The sequence below is a fragment of the Zosterops lateralis genome, assembly GCF_965231275.1.
Source record: "Zosterops lateralis genome assembly, chromosome: 8".
In the NCBI taxonomy this organism is placed as follows: Eukaryota; Metazoa; Chordata; class Aves; order Passeriformes; family Zosteropidae; genus Zosterops; species Zosterops lateralis.
This window is the reverse complement of record NC_139768.1, coordinates 17093251-17119061: the sequence shown is the minus strand read 5'-3', so window position 1 is coordinate 17119061 and position 25811 is coordinate 17093251. Positions and strand designations below refer to the sequence as shown.

Below are 25811 nucleotides of genomic sequence, written 5' to 3'. Positions count from 1 at the left end.
AAGCTTTCTGTCAAGCTTTAAAAATTCTCTACAAATCCATTTCCCACAAAAATCACTGGAACATTAAATCAATTGCTTACCTTTTGATCCAGACTGTAGGCCAAGATCCACTCCTCCTGCTTGGGGTGGAAGAGCAAGCTCTGGATATAGAAGTTCAAACGGTACTTCTGGTAGGTAGCCCCTTCATCAGAGCTGATGAGAATGCTGCTCTCAATCTCTGGATCACTAAGAAGCATGATCTACATAGAAAAATGGAGGGAAAGTGTTAATGGAAAAGTGAAAGTGAACATCATTCAGGAGTGAGGTCACACAGCACTGACTCCTATTAGATGTATTCAGAACATCACTCGAGTGTGACAGCCCATAGAACTAGGGTGGGATTTAGTATTCCAGTTTCATTTTCTGTGGCTATTCAGTTGCTGATTTATTTGGTGATTCCTTTTTTTTATTTTATCCAGATAAATTCTGTGTACCAAAGTTGATTTTGGTTGGATATAGGAACCTCAGGCAGCCACACCAGGCTTTCCTGGACCATTTTCTATCTACCACCTCTCTCCCCCAATATGGACTCTTTTCTCCAAAAAGAAACAGAGCATTCCTGAGATTTAAGGCTCATTATTTGGCAGCTTTCATTGCTGTGAATGAGATCATCACCTCTCTGGAAACACAGAATGCCTTCCTGGATGATCAGCTGCTGGCATCTGGGTATATTCACATGTACATGTGCAAACACTGACACAATTTCATATATCACACTCCCAATTTGTACAGTAAGAGACATTCATTCAGTCAGTGAAAACATAATTTTCCCCAAGCACAGGAAAGTGCATGACCTCAATTTGTACAGGGAGGAAAACACTTCCGAGCCTCTAATTTTAATTAGAAAATTATTACCGATATTTCAAAATGGGTTGATTCTGCACTATCAGATGGCAAGCTTACATAAACATTATCAAGAAAAATGTTGTGAGAACATTAACACCATCTTATTAACATCTGGAGAAAACGACTTCACATTAAAGCAAATACCAGTACCATAAAATAAAGGCAAACAATGGGAAATAAATTAGGGCTGTTCTAAACACAGCAGGTTGTTGATACAGCAGCTGAATCAAATATAGAAACTGTCTTTCAGCAGGAAAACAGATCTAGGAATGGCCTTTTTTAGCTCACTGCAGAATGATCAGCTAGCTGAGATCCGCTGTAGTTTTGGTTTTTGTTCACACTGACTTCTCTTATCCAGCTTCACAGAACTCCAACTTCAAGACTACAATAGGGAAGTACATTAATTCTGACAGCAAAAATCAGTTACAAGGAATGGTAAAACCCTTGGTATGTTAGACCTTCATCAAGCAAAAAATTTCAGTGCTTGTTTAATCTTAAGCACCTCATTAACTCCATGAATTCACCAAGGGAAAGGAAGTATAACACAAATGGCTTCTGATCCTTTCCATTAAGAAATGAAAAGCTGAACTAGAAGTGAACATTTTCCCAGAGCAAAGCCATCTGTATGAATCCAGCTGGATGCCAAAGCACCTTCAACATCCCTCACATACTTCACTTAGCAGCCCCAAAATCAATCTCTAGTCATATCCATGGAAGCCACAGAACAAGTCCTGAAGAAGTGCATTTGCACTGTGCGCTGGGGTGCACAGTCTGGGGAACAAGAAATGTTCCCATAGGCAACTGATTTCCTGGGAATTAGCCTGAGAAGAGGTCTCAAAGATCTTCACTCAGAAGGATGCTTTGGTACATTTCTTCTTTCTAATCAGATCAAAATACCAATTTCATTATTCCCCAAACAGTAACAATTTCACAAGTACTTGAAGCTATTTTTTCTGTAACTTTTGACTTAGACTGCAAAGACATTTCATACCCCTGTTCAGCTAAAGCCAGAGAACTATAACATAGTTCAGTAAAAATTTTTTGTTTATATGGAATGGAATGGAAGAAGGATGTAAGCCTGCCCATTTAACAAGACAATCCAGAAAGATCTCATCTTTAAAATAAAGGAAATTTCAGGAATAAAAATATTTTCCAGCAGATATAATAGAAGATTACAAAGTTTAAGATGCTGTATATTAAAAGGTGGAGTTCTGTCCTCAAATAAGAAGCACAGAGAGCTAACAGTGGCATGGACGTTAAGTGGCACACACACAAAACATCCCCTCTGCCATTTCACACATGATCTGCAGCACTTCAGTGGATAGTTCAAGAAATGGTCATATGAGACAAGAAATGCATTATTTCCACCAGATGGTTCACAAATCTGGCCAATTTGCTCTTCTAGATGCTAAGATCAGATAATAAAACCATTAAGCAAGGAAAGATGGAGGAACCTAACAGTCATATCTAGAGGGGACATCACATAAATCGTGCCCTGTGCTTTCACTCAGTTCCCACATCCACTCTCCACTCTTCAAATGGAGAAATGAATACCCAACATCTCTGCTGTCATCCATCCTCCCAGGAAAGGCTGGTCCCACACAGAACAGGATGGGAAAAGCAGGAGGTTCAGAGTGAAAAACAAAAGCCCACCACCAGCCACGCAGCTTGGACTGGCACATGCGTTTGTTACATGGCACACAAAAAAAAAAAAATGTGTCAGACTCTGGGCTTTTCTTTTTTTATTGTTTTTATTTTTTGTCCTGGAAGCTAGAGGGGGAGGGAACTTTTGGCAGGAGAAATAGCAGGACATTTGTCAAAGCCCAGAAACTACCACGTCTCATTATGGGACCAGGACGAAGGATCTGCCCCAGTAGTGATTTAGATTAATCACTTTTAATTAAGACACAATAAACAAACTCCAGTCAAAATGAGCATTTCTGCCAGCTTCCTGTGTTGCCATTTATAATTGCCATAAGGAATAGCAAAGGAGTGCTAGAGTGTTGTCAAATGTAATTTATAAGGGTTTAAGAGGTAATCATTTTCTATAATATTAAATTAAATGGCAGCCTTTATTTAAAAGGAAATTGCATTTGGTCTTGCTACATTCTAGATTATTTATATATACATGCATGTATAAAATACTCTCTTCAGTTCTTTTTTCTCTAGGTTAAGTGGAGAGGGGAAGGGCAGGCAGGACTGGCTACTGCCAATGGTAAGTCCTTGAAAACATACTTGAAATGAGTTCATTTATGCTACATACCTTTTCCTGACCTTCAAATTCCAGTGAACAATGAATGACAAGCACCAGACCAAACAAAACAGGCTGAAAATCAGACTCAGCTTCAGATAGTTCCTTAAGAATGGATGCAGAGGAAGAGAACTGTCTGGGACATGGTGCATCTCTTTTAAAGCAGGAGCTTTGGGGACAGTGAGGACACATACAGAGCTGTTCTGAATGAGCTCCAGGTGGGCAGAACACCAGACACCAGTGAGGAAGCAGACAGAAAGAAGATGTTGGAGAGGCCACCTTGCAAGAACATTACAATATATGGATTGAGATGTTCAGTACATGAACATACCCAGCTCTGAACACTTCAAAGGGGATTTATCCCAAGGAATAAACAACACAAGCTGCAAGCAGGAAGAATAAGGAGGAGAGGGAAGAATAAGAGGGGAGATCTTCCTTGTACCTCCTTGTACCTGTGCCTGCCATAATGTATTTGGTACAGAAACCACAGCAGTAGCTGAGTCACTCAGATTTGTTGGAGAGTATGTAGGATCCTTAAAGGAGCTCAAATGCAGAAGCAGGGAGGAAGAAATGTAACATATTACAGCACAAATCCACTAAAAAAGCCATGCCCTCTGATGGGGCTAAAATAATAAAAATGAGGATAGGATTTGTAATTGAGAACTTGAGTTCCTGCTAGCCAGATCAAAATTCCAGGGATGTCACTGGGTTAATGCACACACCTTCCATGGTATTGCTTTCACCTGGGTCATGTGCAGGTGTGTAAGTTAAGATGGTGACATATTCCTCTTTTTCTGTGCTGGGGTAGCCAGGCACAAAGACAGCTGTGATGTGGAATACTGAACTGTACAGTAGTGTGTGTACAGTAACTGTACTCCTCTCACAGGCACAATGCTACAACAGGCCCAGACAGGCATGGAGATACAGGCAGCCTGAGCACAGAGATCACAACAGAGATCTGTTTTGTACACAGCTGAATTAGTTAATAAACCACCACTGGGCCACAAAAAACCAAAACAAAATACCACATAAATGGCATTTTTATTAATATTAGCTTTCAATGAAACCTTTTATTTTTCTCAAGAACATAAATTTTCACTGTAAATTACCAAAGCGCATCTCCCTAAATCAGCACAGACCAGTTTTATAGGTGCAATAATCTGTAGCAATAGTACCACTGAGCTACATTAGTAAAGGAGCACCAGAGAGCTGTCAAATGAATAAAGAAGACAGGTTCAAATAAATGTCTTTTGTTCTGATAAATAGATAGACAGCATTAAACCATTGTGTGCTGCCTCCTGATTCTCCTCTTCACTTTAATGCACTTTTCATAAGCTGCTCTTTTCAGAGGTCCTTCACCTTTGTAAAAGGCTATTCTAAAAAGACATAAGCAAAAGAGTTTAAAAAAGTAAACAAAACCAACAGAACACCTACAAACCACGCAAGCCTCCACAGCTTCAAAATAAACCCAGTTCTTTAGCAAAGCATTAGAATTTAATCTGTAGCACTGCATTATCTTCTCCTACAAATGAAAAGGCAGTTTTGCGACAAACACTGCTGCAAAGACAGAAAGTTGAGGTTTCATGTTTATAGGTTCATGGGGATTTCCATATTGAATGTGCTCAGCTTAAGAGTGAAAAGGGTTTTGGGGTTTGTTTTTTTTTTTTTTTTTTTTTAGCCTACTTCCACTAGGCTCTCAACTCAGAAACACTTTAGATCCTTCCTAAAGCCTGGCCACATCTACATCATCAATGACAAAAGTAATCAGATTTTAAAAAAGAAAAATTATTTCATTTCTTTTGCTTTTCCAATTTGATTTAAAACACTTGATGGGTTGTACGGTCCCAATTCTCCTTCCCACAAAGTTTCACAGTAGCTTTGAGTTAAAAAAGCCAAAAATGTTTCAACAATTTATGCTGAAATGTCAATGCAATTGGAGGATTTTTGCTTTGTTTGGATTTTTTGATATCCTTTCCTCCTTTCAAAACTGAGAAATCAAAATCCAGTGACATTTAAAGGCTTACAGATACCAAAGTTGTTTTCTTCCTTCAAAACACCAGTCCATCAAAGTTAAATAACAACAGTTTGGGATTTTCTTTTGGGAAAAGTAATTTTCTACATTGAAGTATTTTAAATTACATGCTTGACCATTGGAAATTTCTGATTGGCAAATACTTGGTTATTTATTCCCCTCCCATTCTTTCTCTCTCCAACATCATTACTGCAATTACTTGCCCTGCAAGCTAAAGGATGCCCTCAGAAGTCTGAAAACAACCCAAATCTCTTAAAACAGAGCTTCACAGTGTATCTAAAGCCCTTCTCTGCCATTCCCATCGAGAACAGGTGCAACTTATTGCAAAGAAAATCTCATCCTTTTTTTCCCCTTCTTTCATCACTACATGCCATTTCAACTAAAAAATCTTCAGTTCAATTAAATCAGTGCAATTCCCTCTGAGAGTAAAAAGTGCTGGTACCACAGGAAACTGTCTACTTACCAGCAAAAGTAACACCCATATAAATCAGCTAAGCTAAAGCTGTCTTTGAATGATTTGCACTAGTTTAGAAAGAGGGTTTCTAGAAAGCACATCTTAACTTTATACAAACTTCCACAGATGTTCAGAGATGGCTAAATACCTGCTCACTGCCCTGTAGATATGTTGACTTCTGCAATAATCAGGAGGAAATGAAAGTAACCTCTGTTTTCTAGTCACCAAGCATATCAGACAGGAAAAAATGGGACATGTCACTGATAAAAATCTGCTCCAGAGAAAAATCCTGTGTATTTACATACAAGCAAGGAAATTCACCCCATTATTTAGGAATTAGCAGCTGTGACAAGAGGGACATCTGCCCTCTGGGAAGCCAAATATCCATGAAGAGGGCAATAGCTTTTAGATAATTACTTACTTTGTGTCCCAAAAGAAAAATGCTCATTGCAAACCCTTGTATTACAGAATAGCCCAGATTTCGGACTCCTTCTTCCTTCACATGGCTCAAAAACTCGCTTAATATTAAGGATAACCTGTGGGCATCAGTCAAGCAGTAAAGGGGCACTGAGCTTTCATGAGAGATAAATTGTCTGGACCTACCCATTTCAGCTTCTTGTAACTTCACTTCTTATTGCCCAAAATTTAACATTAATGGCAGATTTAATTAATGAATATAGCACCAGATCACCAACTCTCAGAACCATAGTGCTGTAATCTTAAAGGATGAAGTGCACTGCACTCACTTTATAAGGGTTTATGAAGCATGTGTTATAAAAGTACCTCAACCATAAGGCTTTTATACCTTGGCACTCACTTCAATACAATCCCATAAAACCCAAGCAATCTTTAAGTGTTAAAGGTGACTTTCACTACTGTATTTATTATTGGATAATGAAAAATGACTCAGACACCCATAGAAACTCAGCAATGAAATAAGAGTTTCCTGAGACTTTTGCATTGGGTCTGCACTATATGTACCGTGACCAAAGAACCAAATAGCTCTCTCAAGACATTTTAGACACTTTGCACTAACCTCCCTCCAGAACTTCCTTCCCATCAGGAATTCTTTGTAATTACAAAACAACCTCTAGTCTGCAGAATTACATTGATTGCCACTGAACTTTTCAGACATCAACAGTAATTCAATCCCTCTGAAGGACCTCTTCCATAGACCCCTCCAGTTGTGCCAGAGACTGACAGCTCTCTAAACCACCAAACTGGTCTGAGAGGTACCAACATCATGGGGAGCCCATGCATGGGTTCCCCATCTTTGCAGCACAGAGACAGAATGATCAGAGTACACAATGCTGTCCAGGTGAGATGCAGGCTCATCATCTCCAAGGAATGTTTTGCCTTTCTTAGAGGGTACATAAAGGAAGAGAGCCATTACCAGAAACAAAGTAATCAACTGTAAAATGAAAAATTTTCTTTAACATAAAACAGCAGGCTTTTTCAGACAAGAGTGGTCATTGGTGGAGTACCACTAGCACTACCTTGCCTTCTCTGAAGAGATGCACATCAGCCTACCACACTTGTTTACAGGCAATAACCCTGGTTAATCTTTTGTTGTCGTCTCTTGTCTGTCATATTCAATTATACCCAGACTAAAATTACAATTAACTGTTCAGATTTGTACAAAATTGCAAGAGGCTTTTGGCACTTCAGCCATACCTGCCATAAATTGCCTTACCAAAACAAAACACTTCAGAGAATTCCAAGCTCACACACTCCCTTCCCTATGGAGAGAGCACTCCATTTTAATCAGCACCTCCAGCACCTGCGCAAGAGCACAGATGCACCATGCAAGAAGCCCTGAGGATCAGGAGCAAATTAAGGTTTAATTGCATATAAAGGAAGAGCTCTTCAAGGAAAACCACTCTGCCATCCTCACTGGCAGGTGGGAAATGAAAATATATCATGGCTGTAAGACTTTGACAAAACTCAGAGCTGGGAAAAGAACAGAGATACTCTAAGGCTGCCATCTGAACCTGCCCACAATGCCAAACCCCAGGCTGGATCCAATTTGCATGCACAAGAGTGGACTAAGCCATCATAACAGACCTAAGGAAGCAGAACACCTTATCTTTGTTTTGATGCTGAGCAGGTCAGAACAACATGTCTCCTCTCTTTCTCTTGTCTTTTTGGCACTGGACACATGTACTTTTCACTTTTAATTACAAGGCACAGCAAGCATTTGCTTGTTAAATTTCAGGTGCCAGTGGGGATGGAAGCCATCCAAAAAGCATGTGTTTGACCTGGCAAAGAGTGACTGACTGGCAACAGCCACATGCCTGGTTGCAAAACCTTTTCATTGTCACAGCAAGGCAGCCTTTATCCAAGGTTACTCCAAGCCATTATATTCTTGTTACAGCTGAACATTCTCCAGCTCCCCACAGACCATCGGAGCAAAGTGCTCTGCCACAGAATTCCCACCTGCCTGAGGCCACTTCAGTGCTGTCCAGCTAATTTGCCACAGGCTTTTCTGTATCACAGCATGTTCATGCAGAGTTCTGCTCCACAAACTGCCAAATGGGTTACAAGCACCACCACTGGATTCGTACATTTAATTTGACCAGCATCTTCTATGAGTGGGCCTGGACCAGAAGTAGAATAAACTTCCGCTGGTGATCTTAGGCACCAACCAGTGCTTCCACACAGATACAAACCTCTGATTTATATTATTATATTGCTCTAGTGTTTCTGCTTAGCATAGTTCTGCATGATGCATTTTTACTCTTCTTGACTCTACACAGGAAAGCCCCAGTTGTTACAATATCTGACACATTGTTTTGTGGTCACCAGCTTTTTTCTAGTGACAGGGAACGGCTCTAATCGCAAACTGTGTTCACAGAAAGAGAAAAGCAGCATTCACTGTTATAATTATATGTTATTTGAGTAAATGCATGGTTGTGTTATTCTCCATAGAACTGCAAAGTAATTTTCACCATTATGGTAACTTCCCATGTAAGCAGAAATAGTTACAGAAAATAATGTTATCAGTAAGGAGAGGCTGTGTGCACCACAGCTGCTGGAACTGAGAACACCATTTATATAAAAACACTCCTCTGATTATAGGTCTCACCTGGGAGAACACTTTACATGTGGGTATAGGTTTACTCACAGTAGTTGCCCCATTACAGAAAACAAAAAGATGTGCATGGATAGTTACTCATGAGGGCAAACTTTTGCAGCCTGTATTCAGCAGTCTATTTCATTTGAGGACACTAGAGTATTTCATGACTCTATAGAAAAATAAAAATCATGTTATGTATCTCCCTTGAGGCCATTAAATCTGAATACAATTTTAAATGCATCATTGCTTCTCCTTTGCTTACCCACTTTATTTTTCTGCTTTTTTAGTCAGATTGCAAAGTGAACATAGACAACAGTCAGCTTTATCACTGTTCACATCCAGATGCTTATCATCTATCTCAATTTACTTACCTGGCATCTATTACTTGTGTCCCTCACTGTCCCTAATGTACTTCTCTTCCTAACATCCCTGCACTGGAGGAAGCTAAGATGATAGAAAGTCTATTCAATTTCTAGATGTAAGGCCAAGGCCACACAAAAATTAAATTTAAAAACATGATGGCATTGCAATGCTCTGCATGGTAGCACTCAGCCCTAAGCTATGCACTGAGGTTTCAAGCTCTGCAAGCTAACTTGAGTGCCAAAGATTCAGGTGCCAGACATGGGAAGGTTCCAGACCTAGGTAGAGGATTCCCAACTAGCACCTCAGTGGCTTTGACATTTTCCATTACATTTAATAACTAGCTCCCAATGAAACAGTCCTTGCAGGTTTATGGCAGTAGTCGGGTCTGCAATTACACACTGAGCAGGTGAGTGGCTGCCCCAGTGACTGAACCACAGCTGCTGCATTGTATTCCAACAGAGTCACTGACACTTCACAGCCTGGGGGAAATGGTGTCTTTTTCTTTCTGTATCCCTTCATGCTCATATGTGAGCTCTGGTCACTGTAGGGCTCTGAAGAACCACTGTAAGAGGAAATAGAATTGGAAAAGGGATAAGAGTATTTTCTCCAAGACTTCGGTTTTAGAATCGACTGGCAAATGTCGGAAAATTGCCAAGCTTACTCCACCTTTCTACCCATTTCCAGGTCCTGGGTACTGCATTCCTTGCACCATTCCATTCCCTCTCAATGTCTGAACACAGCTGCTCCAGGAGTTTTGCTGTTTTCTTGCAGGCATTTTTAAAGATCATGTTGGTCTGCCATGGGAAGGTTCCAAGGGAGAAAAAAGATGAGCTTTTTCTATCAGCAACAGAGAATTAAAATATTAGAGGGCTCACTGTAAAAGCCAGAACCAATCTCTCTTCAGGGACAGAAGGACTGGTCTAAGAGTTGATTGCTTAGATTTATAAGAAAACTGCAGCCTGAGTTTTCCCTAACTGGATCTGTGCAACACTTAGAAAACCCCTGCCATTACTTTTGGAGTCCAGCAGCATCTGTCTGTATACAATGAAAAAAAAATCTTCTTAGAACCAAGAGGGTGAAGGGCAATGAACTCCCACTAATGCAAAAAGAAGCCTCAAGCACTCCATGACATAGTGAAATAACTCTCTAAGATCTAGCCCAGCCAAGCTCCATGCTGAAGAAAACTAATTCTATCACAGCCAGACAAGTGTTTCCAGGTTTCCCAGTGCTGCTTGGGATAAAGTATTTTACCCAGAATTGATAACAGCAGAGCTGACATTACAGTTACACTGTAAGAGGCAGATGTGGGCACTCACCACAAACTGAGACTGTGACCAGCATGTGCCCTGCAGACTCTACTGATCCAGGCTATTAAAATGAGAATTCACTCAGTAATGATAAGCTTCTCTATTCTTCACTTTGTAAAATAATGAAATTAAAAGGTATTTTGCCATTTATTATTGGGTTTGGGGTTGGCAGTGGGTGGTGGGAGGATTTTTCTCAAAGGGAAATAAGTAAGTCTTGGTGAACCAGCTCTTATCATCAAAGATCAAGGTCAGATCATTATATGGTCTTCAAAAGGACCCACCTGCCCCTTTTCCAAGAGCTGCTCTCCACCCATTCTATTACTTTTCCCTCCTTTTTAATAACAGAATATAGTGGCTCACTATTATTGATTGATTACCCTGCTGTCTGTGAAGCACCATGCCCCTCCTCGTTAATTCAAAACTACCTCATTTTTCATACTTCATAAATTAATATATTATTGGAGCTGCAGCAGTAAATGAGATGGCCATGTTTCAGAGTGTGGTAAGGAGGATGGAGGAAGGAAAAAAGTCTCATAAAATTGCCCTATATCAGGACCTGCAGCTGTGTTCACCCTGCTGACAGGCCATGTGGTTAATACAGGCAGCCCTGCACAAGGTGATGCCTCCTGACAGACCCTCTCCTCCCTCTAACCAAGACAAGGCACTCTGAAAGCTCACACAGCTCCACTCTGCCCACTTCATAAAAGCAATGCTCATGCTAGGTGACAAAATTGCAGCTTTATTTCAGTTGATATGGTAACTTCTGATCTGTCCTTTAACACTGACTGTCTAAACTGAGCAAACTACCTCTGTTTTTCTGACAGCCAGCTCTGGGAACTCTACATCTGAATATGGATAGGACCTCTTCAGTTTTACCCCATTTCTTGTCTTAATGACCTTGTAACATCTCTAAGTCTCCATAGAGCCCTGACTGGAGCAATACAAGGTGAAGCAGGCAGAGAGTGCAACAGGAGAGAGGGACTGAATTTTAGCCCTGTCATAGAAATGCACCAGTATCCTGCCAAGCTAATCACACTGACCTGGTAACTGTCCTTTGGCTCCAAAAATTCTTTGCAATTTGGAATACAAAGGTGCAAAGATGCAAAATACAAATGTATAAAGGTACACAAGGACAACCCTAACTCAAGTTTTGTAATATATGAACTTCTTTTCCTCCACAGACACTGAAAGGATGGCTTTCATTGTAAATGGCAGTTTCTATTTATACCTGTTTTCTAACCTTCTTCCCTTCAGCCCCATTAAATAATGCCATATGGGAGTATTTTGTTAATTATCTCAATTGCATTTATTTTTAGAAACAGCTGATGAGCAATGTGTGTGGCTCAGTGGGTCTGGTGGGGTTTTTTCTGTTTGTTTTTAAATATATCTGCTTCTTCAGAGAACTAACTGAAAAAACCACCAGGAATCCCCAGTTTTCACATCCATGAATTCCAAGGGACAGCCTTCCCTGGAAGGCAATGATCACATTGTCCCTGTTTAAGAAAGGGGAAAACTTCCACTGGGGGTCTTGCATCAGTTTGGGTCCCAACTCTGTGCCGTCTGTTCTGGAAAATGGTCATCTCCCTGACCACACATGGTGCACAACCTCTGTTTTTCTCTATGATTTATGTGAAGCCAGAAATGGTAAAGTTAAAACTTGCAAGCAAGCAGACTTTGTTCTTTCTCTAGGGACAGGATCCTACAGGTCAGGTCAGGTTCCAGTGGGGCATCTGGCATGTCAGGCCTCTCAGTCCCTGACTGCAAGGCAGAAAACTCTCACAAGAGCATCTTGACTGGAAAGATTCACAAGGAGGCATAATCCCCAAATATTTTAGTAACAATAATTAAAACAAACAAACAAACAAACAAACAAAAAAATAAAAAAATAAAAAAAACCCACACACACACAAAAGTTGCAACAGGAAAAACAACAACAAAAACACCAACTTGGATATACTGAAAAAGATTTAAAAGTATTTACGCCTTTATATCTCACTCTTTTCCATTCATTGATCTTGAGCCATTTTCAAAACACTAATAAACCAAGTCATCCAGCTTCAGGAAACTATGTATCTTACATAGGAAAGGCCAGAGAAACCTGCTCTGAAAAGGCGACTTTGCTGAATTTAAAATAAAAAACAGAAAACCCTTCTAACAAGAAATCTGCGAAGTCCTCTTCTTGAAGTATTGCAAAACATCTGTAACTCAGTATTTCTTTCACACAGTTGCAGGTCACAGTTCTGCAAACATTTACAAAAATGATCTCTTTTCTCAGGTGCCAAATTCCAGCTGAATTATTTGGACACATAGTGAGAACTCCAGATACAACAGCACACAACACTGCACCTTGTAGATAAAACGTCATGTCCCACATCCTCTCACTCTTCTATAGATGTTGTGGGTGACCTTGAGGAAATCATCTTTGCAACACCAGTAAGTGAAAAAAAATATTAATACTTCATTCACATTGTATTCCTCTATTTAGATTTTCAGTTCTGGAGATGGAGTGTGACTGTCCCTGAGGTGTATTTAAGAGAAGGATACACTGAGATGTTACTCTGTTCACAGTCACATTTGTACAATCCATTAGTTAACCAGACTAGGCAAACCTGAGCTCAGCTAAGCCAGGCAGTGTGTTTCATAGCCTTCCTATCTGCACCCATCAAGTCTGGATTGGTTGGCATGGATTTTGGAGCTCTGAGAAACACAGGAACATCCTATGCAGCTCAGTGGGTCCAGAGGAGTGCATATAGAGACTTTTACAGCAGCATTTGCAGGTCAGGTCATTTAGCCCCTGTTAATGGCAACTGCAAAACCAAGAGCTATTTAGTGACTGTACTCCATTAGGCTGAAGGGAAATATTAGGGATAAAAGACAGTAGAAACAGCTTGTTCCATCACTCCTGCCCTGTGACTCTAACTCAGCCCCATTGCCTTTGAGTTACAAATACATTCTCGAGATCACATCAACAAGTGCCAGTTTGCAGCACAGAACCTTGATCACAGTGTCAGCACAATGAGGAAAAAGGGTCCAAGGAAACCTTCTATCTTCTTAAAGCCATTTGGGCTTTACTGCAGAGCTCAGTTCCTCACCAGTAGCTGGGGATGCAGTCTTAGGATAAAGCAGCTGATGATTAATGAGAACTGTGGCTAAGCATGGCAGCTCAGTTCAGGTTGGGTTAGCAACTATCAGGTACGTGCTGGAATCTCTGCCTCATCAACCTGACACACGTTTGATGAGTAAGGAGAAAACAAAATGCTGTAGAATTCCCCTTGGGAGCATATGAACTAAGAAATGAAGGCAAAACCAAAGTAAGTTTGAATCAGGGTTCTGCCCTGAGGCTCCAATCACGCTTGAGGAATTTCCTTTGGAGACAGAGATGGCCAGGACAGGGTCTGCTCTCAGTTACTCTCCAAGTGAGCAAGAAGAAATAAAGGGGAGGTCAAAGTGACTTGTGCTCATTTTGAGATCTCCAGTTTCTGTAAAGGCAGGTGTCACTCCCAATATTCTAACTAGTCACCAGTCAGGTAGATGCATTCTCTGCAATTACAGTATGGCAGACAATCTCTTCCCTCATTAACATGAACAATAACACAGCATCGCTCTCTGCCAGCTCATAAACAGTTGCTGCACTTCATCCCCAAGAAACTGTACAGACAAAACCAAATCTAATTAGATTTATCTTTCAGAAATTATTGCTCTTTAAATATCTCTAAACATTTCTCCTTCTTATGAGCCAAGTTCAGAGGCATGATAAGGTATGAGAGGTGCAGCATGACTTTGGCTTTTACAGCTTCAGTGATTTGTACTGCCCCTCCATTTTGATTCTGTGACAACTAAGAAACTAGTCTGAAAAACCATTTCCTCAAAGCTATAATGGAGCACCATAACTTTATTTCTGCTTTATTCTGTTTGCAACTACTGTTCAAACAGCTTAGCTGGAAGGTCTTTAAATAAAATCTAAAATGCTTCAGTTCTGATATAAGGGAAAAATAGGGGGAGTTCTCATTTCATTCACTGCACCTGGATGATGTTTCTGTTCAGACAGTCAGCATAAAAGGCTACAGACTTTTTAATTCTTCAAGTCATCACCTGCAACAATGATTGTAATAGCTCAGGGGAAAAGCTAAAAACAGCTGCAGCCAACTGAATTGCAAAGCAAATTCATGAAGGAAGGTATTCCTAAGACATCAGAACTGTCACCTCAAATCTTAAATGCAATCAGGGCCTCCAGTTTATCCACACCTTATCTGAGTAATACTCTATACAGGAAAGTGGGGCTGATTTGCCAGAGTTGTTATTCCCTTCCTTTTTCTTCTGTTTTAATTTTTTTTAACTCCATCGTCTCCACCTCCACAGTATTCCCAAGGGTAGAGATAAAAGTTTCATAGTGAGAACTGGGTTTTCAACTAAACAACATCTCCACCAAGAATAAACATTCTTTACAGAATATTTCACAGGAAGAAGTATTACCTAAAATCTGTGGTTCAACAATTCCTTGAGATTCAAAGTGGCACCTCTGTGCCTGAAAGGAGCAGTGCTTCAGATAAATGGGACTTCAATTCTCATCTTCTTTCTGCACCCTTTTGGAAGGGCTTTACATCCCTCTGTGAGGCATCAGTTGTAAAATGAACCTTGTTATTGACAACCAAGAAGAAAGCGAACGTTCTCACAATAGGGGATCTTACCCAGCAGACCAACTCATGCTAGAAAATATGGAATCCAGCACTTCAGCTCCAAGCAGTGACATTTAGAAGTGCAGCCAGTTAAGCAAAGAATCACAAGCTTAATATTTTGTGGAAATTATTCAATTTTCTAACAGAATTTTTTCAGCAACCATAAAGAAAGAAGAGAATTGGGATAAAAAGAAACTGGAAATTTAAAAAGTCAAGAGAAATGTTCCTACTAAAATAGAAGATATTTTTCCCTTAGTGTTTTGGAAGAAATAAACGCTTTTAATTCCCAGACCGTTGTGAAACTCTGCCCCTAGTAAAATGTAACTAACGCCCAAACTTCAGCTTTAAATTAAAGGTCAGCAGGGAACCAAGATTTCTGCCCAGCAGAGAGTAAGCAGCTTTTTGTCATATCCCCAAAGGCAGACAACAGGCTACAGGGTAGAAAAGCCAAAGATAAGGATTTTGCTAATTTCAGCTTTTCAGAGCACTCAAAACATCTGCTGTTAAACCCCATTCATCTGTAAGGAAGGGGGGCTGCTAAAAAAATATGAAAATTTCTCCACTCTGAAGTTTACCACAAGTTATCTGCTTGTTGCAACCTATTTGGCAACTGGACAAGGAAGATGCTTCACATGAGGTCTTTCTCTCAGGCCAGCTGCTGGTGGTAGATGCACTAAAAGGGGAAGATGTGCCCTGGAATACACTCTGCCTATTAGAGCATCTTCAGGGGTTTGGAAGTGTCAACACTGCAGGCACTTGGCTTCTCACCAGAGCCCAAATCAGGAACTCTGAAGAAAGCCAGTCCTCAGGACTTCTGAGCTGTCTGACTGCTAAGAGCAAAGAATCACCTGGAATTTCCCAGCAGGAAGGAGAGCTCAGTGCAGGTTTTCCTGATGCAGACACAAGTGTCTATTGTGCAAGTGAGAGGAGAAACAGCCCAACCACCTGCAGGAGAGCAGATCCAAGTCTGGCAGTTTCAACTCCCAGCAGCAGAGGCTTTCCATACACTTACAAAGCATTGTGAAACCCTGAACTTGTCAGTTCTTAGGGGAAGGACAAGTGTGTGTGACAGCTCCAGGGGAAGATGAAGTAGTCCTGGCTCACGGCAGGGAGTGTTTTGGCTACAATGCAGCCAGAGTCTGCAGATTCACAGTGGGCTGCAGAACGCCTGGTAGTTCCCTTGTCTCAGCACCCAAGGTGGTCTCAGATCACCAAGCTGGCCCTGACCACTAGAATGATACCTCTCAGGTATCATAGCTGGGAAATAGAAATCTCACCAGCTTCCTTTGGTATGTGCCTGTTGTAATATTGATTTAATCATAGCTGCAAATGGCAAATTGCACAAGGGCAAAGTGCATTTTCCCAATACCTTCTGTGATTTCTAGGAAATGGGCACACCCCATCTCAGCTCCAAGAGCCACCATCAGCAGGTTGGGCAGCACGTGGGAGCAGGCAGGAGCTCTGGGACCCAGATCTGCACCACAGCCAAAGCCACCTCAGTTCAGTCTTTGCTCTGTACCCTGGTTAACTCTGTGCATGGGGAGGGTGGGGTGGATATCACTCAGCAGCAGCAACAACATATAAAAGTCAGGAACAGCTACAGACTAAATCTGACCTCCAAGAAATACAGCACAAGTGGCCAAAAAAATTAAAATATTCCCACCATAGTTTTTTGTTTTTTTTTTAATCAGAAACAAAAGGCTTTTCTTTCAAATGAAGAAAGCAAAATGCCAGTTTTTAAATCCCCGTGCCTCATAATCGAGCCCAGGGTTATGCCACAATTCAGGTAAATGATGTTTATATAACTGGCATTTGGCTGAACACATAATTCCTATTTAACAGCTGAAAAGAGGCATTTTGGGTCTTCAAAGAAATCTGACAGGTAATTCCCACTGTAGTTCTGCAGGGTAGCTGAGAAGTAATTATCCTTCTCACTAGTAAATCAATTAGGAATGAATGTATGGAAAGCTTTTCTCCTCCTCCAAGAAAGCACTAATCCTCTAAGCACTAATGAGTAGACAGGGCCGGCAGCAATGTGCAAACCCATCAGAAATCGACAGGAGCCACCAGGCATGGAGCAGGAGCTCCAGTCGGTGCCTGGGAGTGAGTGCCTCAGGAGAGAACCTTGCCTGGAAAGCTCTGCATGGTTCATGGGTGCACGCAGGCTCCGTGCATGTCAGTTACTGTTGGTACCTCCCTCCCCACTCACTGCCTCAAGCAAAGACCTCTCTGCACTCACAGGAGATCCCTGCATCATGTTCAATAAGGCAGCACTGCTGCTGCTGCAGGTGAAACACAAGGGACCTGGGCTTTTTCTGCTGGGCTGCAACTGATTCACCCATTCCTTTGTGATTCAGTATTGGCAGCTGCCCTCAGCAGCTCAGCAAAATCATTCTGCTTACTCCCCATGCCACAGGAATAATATTCACCCAGAGAGACTGGGAGAAGACTATAACCCTAGTGCATTTTTGCAGTGCATAACCTCAAGAATCTGTAAGAGGAGTGTAAGGGCAATAAACCCAAACATGAATTTGACAAATTTCAGATGCTCCGGTCCAGTGATACCTTGTTCAGACATTTCTCAAGTGCTACATGGATGTCTGGAATTGCTTTTAGGTTAACAAAGCAGAGTGCAGACAGATCAGCTGTTTAGGCATGCACAGTAACAGTGCTCATATATTTAGCAGAGGTAGAAAGAATGGAAGCAAGTTGTTCCCACAGCAGCCAGCACTAAAGCTGGTTTCCTATGACTTTTCCTTACAGCTTGTCTCTACATTTCATAAGAATTTTCAGAAAGGATAAGAAAGGCACAAATAGGTCCAGAAATCATTTCCTTAAAACAGAAACCCAAAAAAAAATTATTTTAAATTTCTAATGTCAAATAAGTAAACAGCAAGTAAAGATAGGCCTATATGCCATTATATTATGAAATGTAGATGGGTTTAATTTTTTAAAAAAGGAGACTGCTAATCTGTAAAGCTCAGTAGCCTGAGAAATTGCTAGAAGATAATAATATTTCCTCATACTCTGATTTGTGAAGGAGTCTTTACACCAGTGACGTAGGATTTGTAACTGAGCATATTGCCTGTGCTTTTGGGTGGGCAGAGTTGCTTTGGAAACAGAATGAAGAATTAACTCTTCAGTGCCCCCCATATTGGATATAGGACAGGTGTGAAGGCCAGGAAGAGTCACTACAAAACATCATAATCTGTTTTGCTCAGGGAAAAACAAAAAGGTTTAAAAAAAAAGTCAAGGTAATTGTCACAATAGTTCAGCTCCTGCATCAGGAGAAATAGAAGCTGAACTCTGGTCACTGCATTCTTCCTCTTCCCTGTACATCCAAACACTTACTCTTAGTAATCAGGGCTATGTCTGCATTATGGTTGCATACACTGAAATAAACACCAGTCCCAAAACATCTGTAGACTGACCAGTGATGGAAAGCACCACAGCCATATTAAGAACAGTATAAGTTGCAAGTTACTAGTTTGGAAATCTTTTGATGGAGACAGGATATGGACAGTTTGGAAGTGATCAAGCCAAATACGTTGCACTGGGCCTCTATACTGTCCAAACACAGCTTCACTGTCAGCAATTAGCTTCGTGCTGCAGCCCTCCCACAGTGATTTCTGTGGGTAGCTGAAAGCATCTTTATCCCACTACCTCCTCTGAATCAACACAGGCAATAATTTTAAACCAAAAAGGCACTGAGTTGCAGTTCCTGGGTTGTGCTTGTGTGAGCCAGCTGCAGCCCTAATTGCATCATGTGGGAAGAGTGAGCAGGGGGTTGGAAAGCTGTGACCTCATCTTCTCTCCTACACAACCAAATCAAATTGTAGGTCTTCCACCCACTCTCACAGGCATATTCTGCTTTCAGCCCCCTTACATGATGCAACTAAAGAAAATGTCATTTACATCTTTACCTCCAAATGTGGGGAGAAAAAGTCAAATGCAGAAATAAATGCCTTTTACTCAATATTTCTAATAATAAGGAGACACAAGGCAGGGAGATGTGTAATAGCCAAAACCAGTGTAAGCAAGAAACCCATAAATATTTGCGTGAGTTTTTAAAAATTGTAACAGTCAGATGCAAATAAAAGCAATCTTTTTACTTCTCTAGAGAGTTCAAAAGAGAATTAAGCACTTCATCACCATCACAAGTAAAGCAGGATCAGTTCTATGGGATTCCATGGAACTGCATCAGTGCAACTTAGACAGCAAATTCAAACTCGTGTGAATTACTAACAGATCTCACTTTAGGATCATAATTCCTCTCAGAATGCTGTAATTTTGTTTCTATAGCTACCAGTGCAATGGCTCTCCCTTACCTTCCTCTTGTTAGTGGGACTGACATATAGGTAGCTCAGCACAGTCTTCAGGCCTACTTTGTCATTTAGCTTTTCATAGGTAGTGCCATAGTCTGTTGACCTGGAGAAAAAAGGAGACAAAAAGAGTTTATGTGGTTATTAGAGCTCAGGGGAAGGGAATGACTGTGTGAACAGATGTTCTAAGTTACAGTTTGAGCATTATTATGCTTAAAGCACAGGATTTTATGTTTCATTCAGGGTGGCCAGCAGAAAAGAGAAGAAAACTTGAGTCTTTAGGGGAAGTGTCTGTCCCTGCATTCATTGTTCATACACATCTGGGGAGTTGTGGTGCTCCCATGCAGGTGGACTTTGGGAGCAGGCTCTGCCCTCATGTGCCAGTGTGGGATTGCAAATTATATCTACACATAAGAGGACTCTGATGTCAGCAGCATCCTTAGTATAAATTCTCTTTTCAGACAAATTCAACGTAAGAATCCAAATTAAATCCAACAACAACGGTTTTATTTAGTTAGGTTGATTTTTGACTTGAAGATGGGGATCCAAATGTGGCTCAGAATTGTAACAGCTGAACTCATGTCTAGATAAAAATGTGACTAAACTGGCATCTTGAGTCCTCAGTCACCCCCATCCTACTTTGTGCCAGGCAGTGAATTCTTCTGAGTTACAGAGACAGATTCAGGCCCCTACACTAGCAAATCCCACCCAGAGGAGCAGATGATCTGGGGGTGGTATTACCCATTCGTGACTGGGGAAAAGGGCTGCTTCGTCACAGAGGGTTTTCTGTAGTGTCCTCCTCCTCATTTGTGGGCATGTTTGAAACCTCACTGTCCTGCTTGTTTCTCTACTGTTTTCATACTTTGTTTTCCTAACAAGATTTTTCCTACAAGAACAACCCAACAGCTACTCCATACAGGATCCCACACCTGAAGAGTGCTCAGCACCAGCTGGCTTTAGGAGGGAGGGGTGGCAGACCTGCCTGAAAATCCCCCCCACCCCACGCAAACAGTTGGAGTGACTCTGGCTCCCAACTCAGCTTCTCTCATAGGGTCAGAGCAAACACAGCCCTCAGCAGATGGACAAGGAAAGGTCCTCATAAAAAGCCTACCTGGACATATCTACAATTTTATTAGGATGGGGATCCATGGCCTCCACCCTCTTCTCTAATCATGCTTTTTACTGGACTGATGATCAGAGAACATGCAGCAGTTCAGTTCCAGTGCCTTTCCCAGTATCAAGCTCCAGTAATTTGGTTCAAATTCAAGTTTAAGTTCAAAAAGCCTCTAGAATTTGCAGCTTTATGGTTCTGCTTGAGACCAATTCTCTGCTTCTTTTTTGCCTGGCAGAGAAATGGCCCAAGCCACTTCTGGCATCACAATGAACAGTGCAACTCATGTGGCTGGAGAAACTGAGCAATGCCAGAGCCTTCCCCCAGCTCTGCTGCTTTCCCTGCTGCTGCGGAGTCCAGAGTGACACCAAAAGGGCCAAGCCACAAAACTACCCAGCTGGTTTCAGATTTCCAAGTAGTAGGAGTCATGAAGTTAAAAGCTTGTTTTGTGACCAGTCAGCAGGCAGGGTGCTTCAAGTCTCAACCAACTTCCTTATGTTTTGGTTCACTCTTTCATTCAAAAGGAGAGCTTAGCTCCATTTGCACTTACAAGTTTTCTGTTCTAATGCATAGTAGTATCACCCACTGGGCTTCACAGAGATACCCCAAAGAATATGACAATAATGTACTGTATTTTCATAGAGTTTCCCGACCCAAAGTACCTGAAGCTCTTGTCTCACTAGGTATCAATACCAAATAAACAAACAAACAAATAATAGCAGCCTTCCCTCTCCAGCCAATTTCGAAACTGAAGCAGCTTTATTAATGAAACTGAAAAATCCAGGACAATTAATTCCAGTACATGAGGCCTCCTATAAATGCAAATTCAACAGGTCAGGAATCCTCAGGTAACACTAAGCTCTAAGCAGCGGACAACAGACAGAGGGCAAGCAGAGGAACTTCCTTGATCTTACGCTTCCAACAGCACTGCAGCAATGAACAAGCCACTTCTGTGACTACACATGTACCAGCCACCAGCCAGTGAAAGAGATCACTGGTTTCAATCAGCATCAAAAGAGAATACAAATAACAGTTTAATATTCTGACAGAGCTACTTTGGGTTTGTTCTCTGAGTAATTTTAAGATCTCCCAAAATGCTTTGCACTTCTAAAGATGCAGGCTGGATGCCCTAATGACTTTTTCTCATTAAACCATTATCACTCATTGCATTTGCCCTTTCAAAGGATAGCTAGAAAGGAAGTAGGATCATTATTTCGTTAGTTTCTCTGAGGCTTGCTTTATTATCATGACAGTCACCACTGGCTTCACAGAAATGTCTCAAAGGATATCACAATAATATACTGTATTTCTATAGCACTTTTTCTAGCCAAATATCTAAAGCTTTTGTCTCATGCTAATCCATTCAAACTAACAAAGTCCCAAAAGCCATACTGTGAAATTCTATCTCTATTCTAGAGATGAAGAAACTGAAAGCTTGCATAGGTAATGGTTCATTTTTTCAAAAGCAGGCATCTACAATTAGCCATTTCAGCTTCTGCAATCATCTCGTGTAGGGCTCAACTCTACCACCAAATTGCCTAATTAGAAAACAGGCATTAAAAAAAAGAAAAAAGTTCTCTGCTAATTTTAGCTATCCAAGCCTGAACATTTAAAGAGATGTAACCCACAGGTGGAATAGAATTTTTTTGAGTCAGTTTTTAATCTTCACTTGAACCCTTTTCCTTTACTAATTACTTCTAATTCCAGCTTAACTAGTCCATACATCCTTACAGTTGTTTGACACTCCAAGCAGACTGGATACCACATTCTCTCTCTCATTCCTCTAGTCACAATATGATCCCCTTCCAAGCACATTACTAAAGCAGTACAGGGGAAAAAATATTGTAGTTATATCAAAATGACAAAAGACCCAGTGATGTGAAAGGTGGTTTCCATGCATCACACCCCAAATGCCTTCCTTAACTTTGTTTGAGCCTTTAATGGCAAACTGATCTGCATACCTGGTTCTCCTCTGGGTTGCTCCACTGAAGCCATCTCTGGAATCTCATCATCTTGGAAGGTTGTTACTGCCTTCAGTCTCAAGCTGATATTTACATATTGCTTCTAACCATACACAAGTGTATACATAAAAGTGTTTTTAACCATGCTTTCATAAAATGCCACTCAGTACCACTGCTGAAACTCTTACAATACAGGACTAGGAATGTTACAGTGGAACCGATGCCTAGAGAAGGCATCAATTCTTCCCCCGTACTCAGCACTGGTGAGGCCACTCCTCGAGGGCGGTGCTCAGCTCTGGGCTCTCATTCAAGAAAGTCATTGAGGTGCTGGAGTGAGTCCAGAGAAGGGCAACAGACCTGGTGAAGGGTGTAGAGCACAAGCCCTGGGAGAAGTGGCTGAGGGAGCTGGGGTTATTCAGCCTGGAGAAAAGGAGACTCAGGGGTGACCTTATCATTCTCTACAACTGCCTGAAGGGAGGGTGCAGAGACCTGTAGAGCCTCTCCTCCCAAGTCACAGGGCAAGAGGACGTGGCCTCAAACTGTGTCATGGGAAGTTCAAGTTGGACATCAGGAGGAATTTCTTCACCTAAAAGCTGATTATACATTGGAACAGACTCCCTAGGGGGATGATGGAGTCAGCATCCCTGGAGGTGTTCTAAAAGGGACTGAACATGGCACTCGGTGTCATGGTGCAATTGGCAAGGTGGTGTTGAGTCACAGGTTAGACTCGATGAGCTCAAAGGTCTGTTCCAACCTAACTGATTCTGTGGTGTGGAATGGACTCTGGTCATGTGTAACAATCCTGTCTAAACTCAGTCCATGTGTTTTGTCCACGTGTCTGTAATAATATGGCTTTGGCCCTGTTTCTGATGATGACCTTGAGGGTCTAGGCTGCATCAGACTTTTGCTCCTCACCAAATTCTGCATATTCCATTTGGAAAAGCAAGGTTTGTAATGTAGTGCTTTTTTTGGGATACTGTAAATTCTCCCATAATTATATTCTGTTTAAAAAGGTTAGGGGCAAAAAAAAACACCATCTTGATTCCACTGCCCTCCTGTGACAGGTACATGTGTTCAAACCATCACTGCAACATGCCCCAGTCTGGCAGAGCAAGGTGCAAGGCACACACCCAGGCAAAAAAGCTTCTCTATACAAAACCTGCTCATAACTCAGTGCTCCACAACCTAAAAACATCCATCTTGCTCCTCTGAGTCTGAGCTTCTCTTTTCAGACAAAAAGAAAAGAGAATCCAACAACTGTGAATCCAACAAACTGGCCTGAGCCAGCAGACTTCATATTGGGATTAGACTTGCTCAGTCACAGAGAGATGAAGTAGAGGTGTGGAGAGACAGAAAGAATGCCTTGTGAATAGATTTCAGAGGAGCTCTCTGTGACACTTTCCATCTCAGGGCTCTGTTAGACAGAGAAAGGCAGGTTGGTTTGTTTGTTTGAAGTCTCAGCTATTCAGCTATGGAGATAGACTGTAAAATATGTATCAGTCTCTCAGGAGAAAAAGAGCTGCAAATGATGGCACTGAATGACTGGGATGAAGAATTCAACCTCCTCCACCAACCCTCCTGTCAGAGGGTTTCTCCTCTGTGCTGTGGCTCTCTCTCTCTGGAGAAGGAGCCATCACATGTTTGATTTTACATTTTCAGCCATTTTCTAAGCTTTTTCTAAAGCTGTTCATCTCCAGCCCAGAGTCCCACTATACATACCTGCACAGCCTCACACTGAAAACTGTGTGGAGGCACAGCTCTGTTTAAATGAGCAGACGAATATCCCAAGTGTCTGTGTACTTCAGATAGCAACAGGAACATGCCAGATTAGTATTTGCTTCACTTCTCATGGGCCTGCAAACTGTCTGCCTGCCTTGTCTCTCCATACCCCTCAAACAACCTCTTGCTTTTACTCATTGGCCAATTTTCTCCCAGTTTGGCAGAGAAAACAAAAACCCAAGAGGAACAAAGTTTCTACAAGTTTCACGAAAATCAAGAGCCAGCAAAAGGAGAGCAATTATGAGGGCTCTGAGAAAAGCTGAAGCACAAAAGTAAATCCCATGAAACATCAGAGGAGGCACCTCTCTCTGAACATCCAGCTGCAGGAAAACATCCAAACACAGCTCACATATTAATACACTACAAAGAACTCAACTGCACAACACAGGAACTCAGGCAGCCAGTCTTCCATCACTTGTGAGATATGTTTCCTTCTTTCTCTTCCCCTTCCTCCCCTCAAATTACCCTCCCTGAGATAAAGGCCCTTCTGAAGCTATGATACACTGAGAAGAGACCTTCTGAGTCAGAGTCCAGTGAGGCAGTGGCCAGAAAGATCCACTTTTACCACTGCAAGGCTTTCTGATTGACGTGGTCACACACACAAACACTTTTGCTGACAAAATAAAATTCAAAACAAAACCAACAAAAAAACCCACACAACAACAAAAACCAGAAACAAACAAACACCCTACAAATCAGAAAAGCCCTCACAAAAAAAAAAAAAAAAAAAAAAAAAAAAAAAAAAAAAAAAAAAAAAAATCATTTTACTAGATCATGGCAAAGAACCTTTTAACTCCACAGTCAGGACAACACTGGTACTGTTATCTGATCACATCAAAAATTACATTAATGGAGGTGACAAACAAAATCTAATTCTTAGTCCTTCCCTGTCTGAAGCTGACATAAGTCTGGATGTGGACATTTTACAACAGAAGTATTCACAGAAGCCTTGTAGAGCTAAATCTACTCACTAAGGATGTTCCAGTGTGTGTAGCCTGAATCAGCCAGTTAAGAGAGCATAACATTTGCTGAGAGCTTGTTTTTACCCAACCATGAGTTTAGTGACTGCAATAAATGGAAAACCAGAATATTTTACAATTGAAAGCAGCAAGAACTGCCTTCCTTTGTCTTCATCCTACCAAAGGAAACTAAGAGCCACAATGGAAGTCTGGGGAAGTGAACAGAAATCAAGCAAGCAGGTGGTGCTGCTTGCTGCTGTAATGTCCCAGCCTACAGCAATATCATAGACTTCCTAAATTGAAGACGATGTCTTTGCAAGCAAGAGCCAAGGCTTTTAGTTCCATAAACCAGTCTAATCGCACAGGGAAGCTTCTGGCAACTTTGCTATCACAGGGTATTCATACACCACAGCTCTGTGCTGTATGAAGAAAAGGTTCCCTTTTGTTTTAAATGCTACCACTTAACAAGTACAAAACCATGGAGCCCCATGCTGCCATTTGTGATTTCTCTGACTGTTGTCATATCCTCCACAGATCTCTTTTTTTTCCAGTCTCAAGACTCCCTGTTTATTCAGCCACTCCTTGTAAAAGCTATTCATGCCTCTGATCATTCTATGACTAGTTTTACTAGTCCA

General features: G+C 41.3%; 1 protein-coding gene and 1 long non-coding RNA gene across 2 annotated transcripts in view; one reads left to right on the top strand and one right to left on the bottom strand.

The window, feature by feature from the left end:
• The window catches only part of LOC310912356, a 424676-nt gene that overhangs the window by 207199 nt on the left and 191666 nt on the right, over positions 1-25811 (top strand). The gene's annotated exons all lie outside the window — the stretch shown is intronic.
• Positions 1-25811, bottom strand: part of SORCS3 (sortilin related VPS10 domain containing receptor 3) — a 269719-nt gene that overhangs the window by 119625 nt on the left and 124283 nt on the right. Inside the window, exons 3-4 of the mRNA XM_083866873.1 lie at positions 19373-19472; positions 81-239 (exon numbers count right to left, since the gene is read on the bottom strand). Coding sequence (XP_083722999.1) covers positions 81-239; positions 19373-19472 — 259 coding nt within the window. The remainder of the gene's footprint in view (positions 1-80; positions 240-19372; positions 19473-25811) is intronic.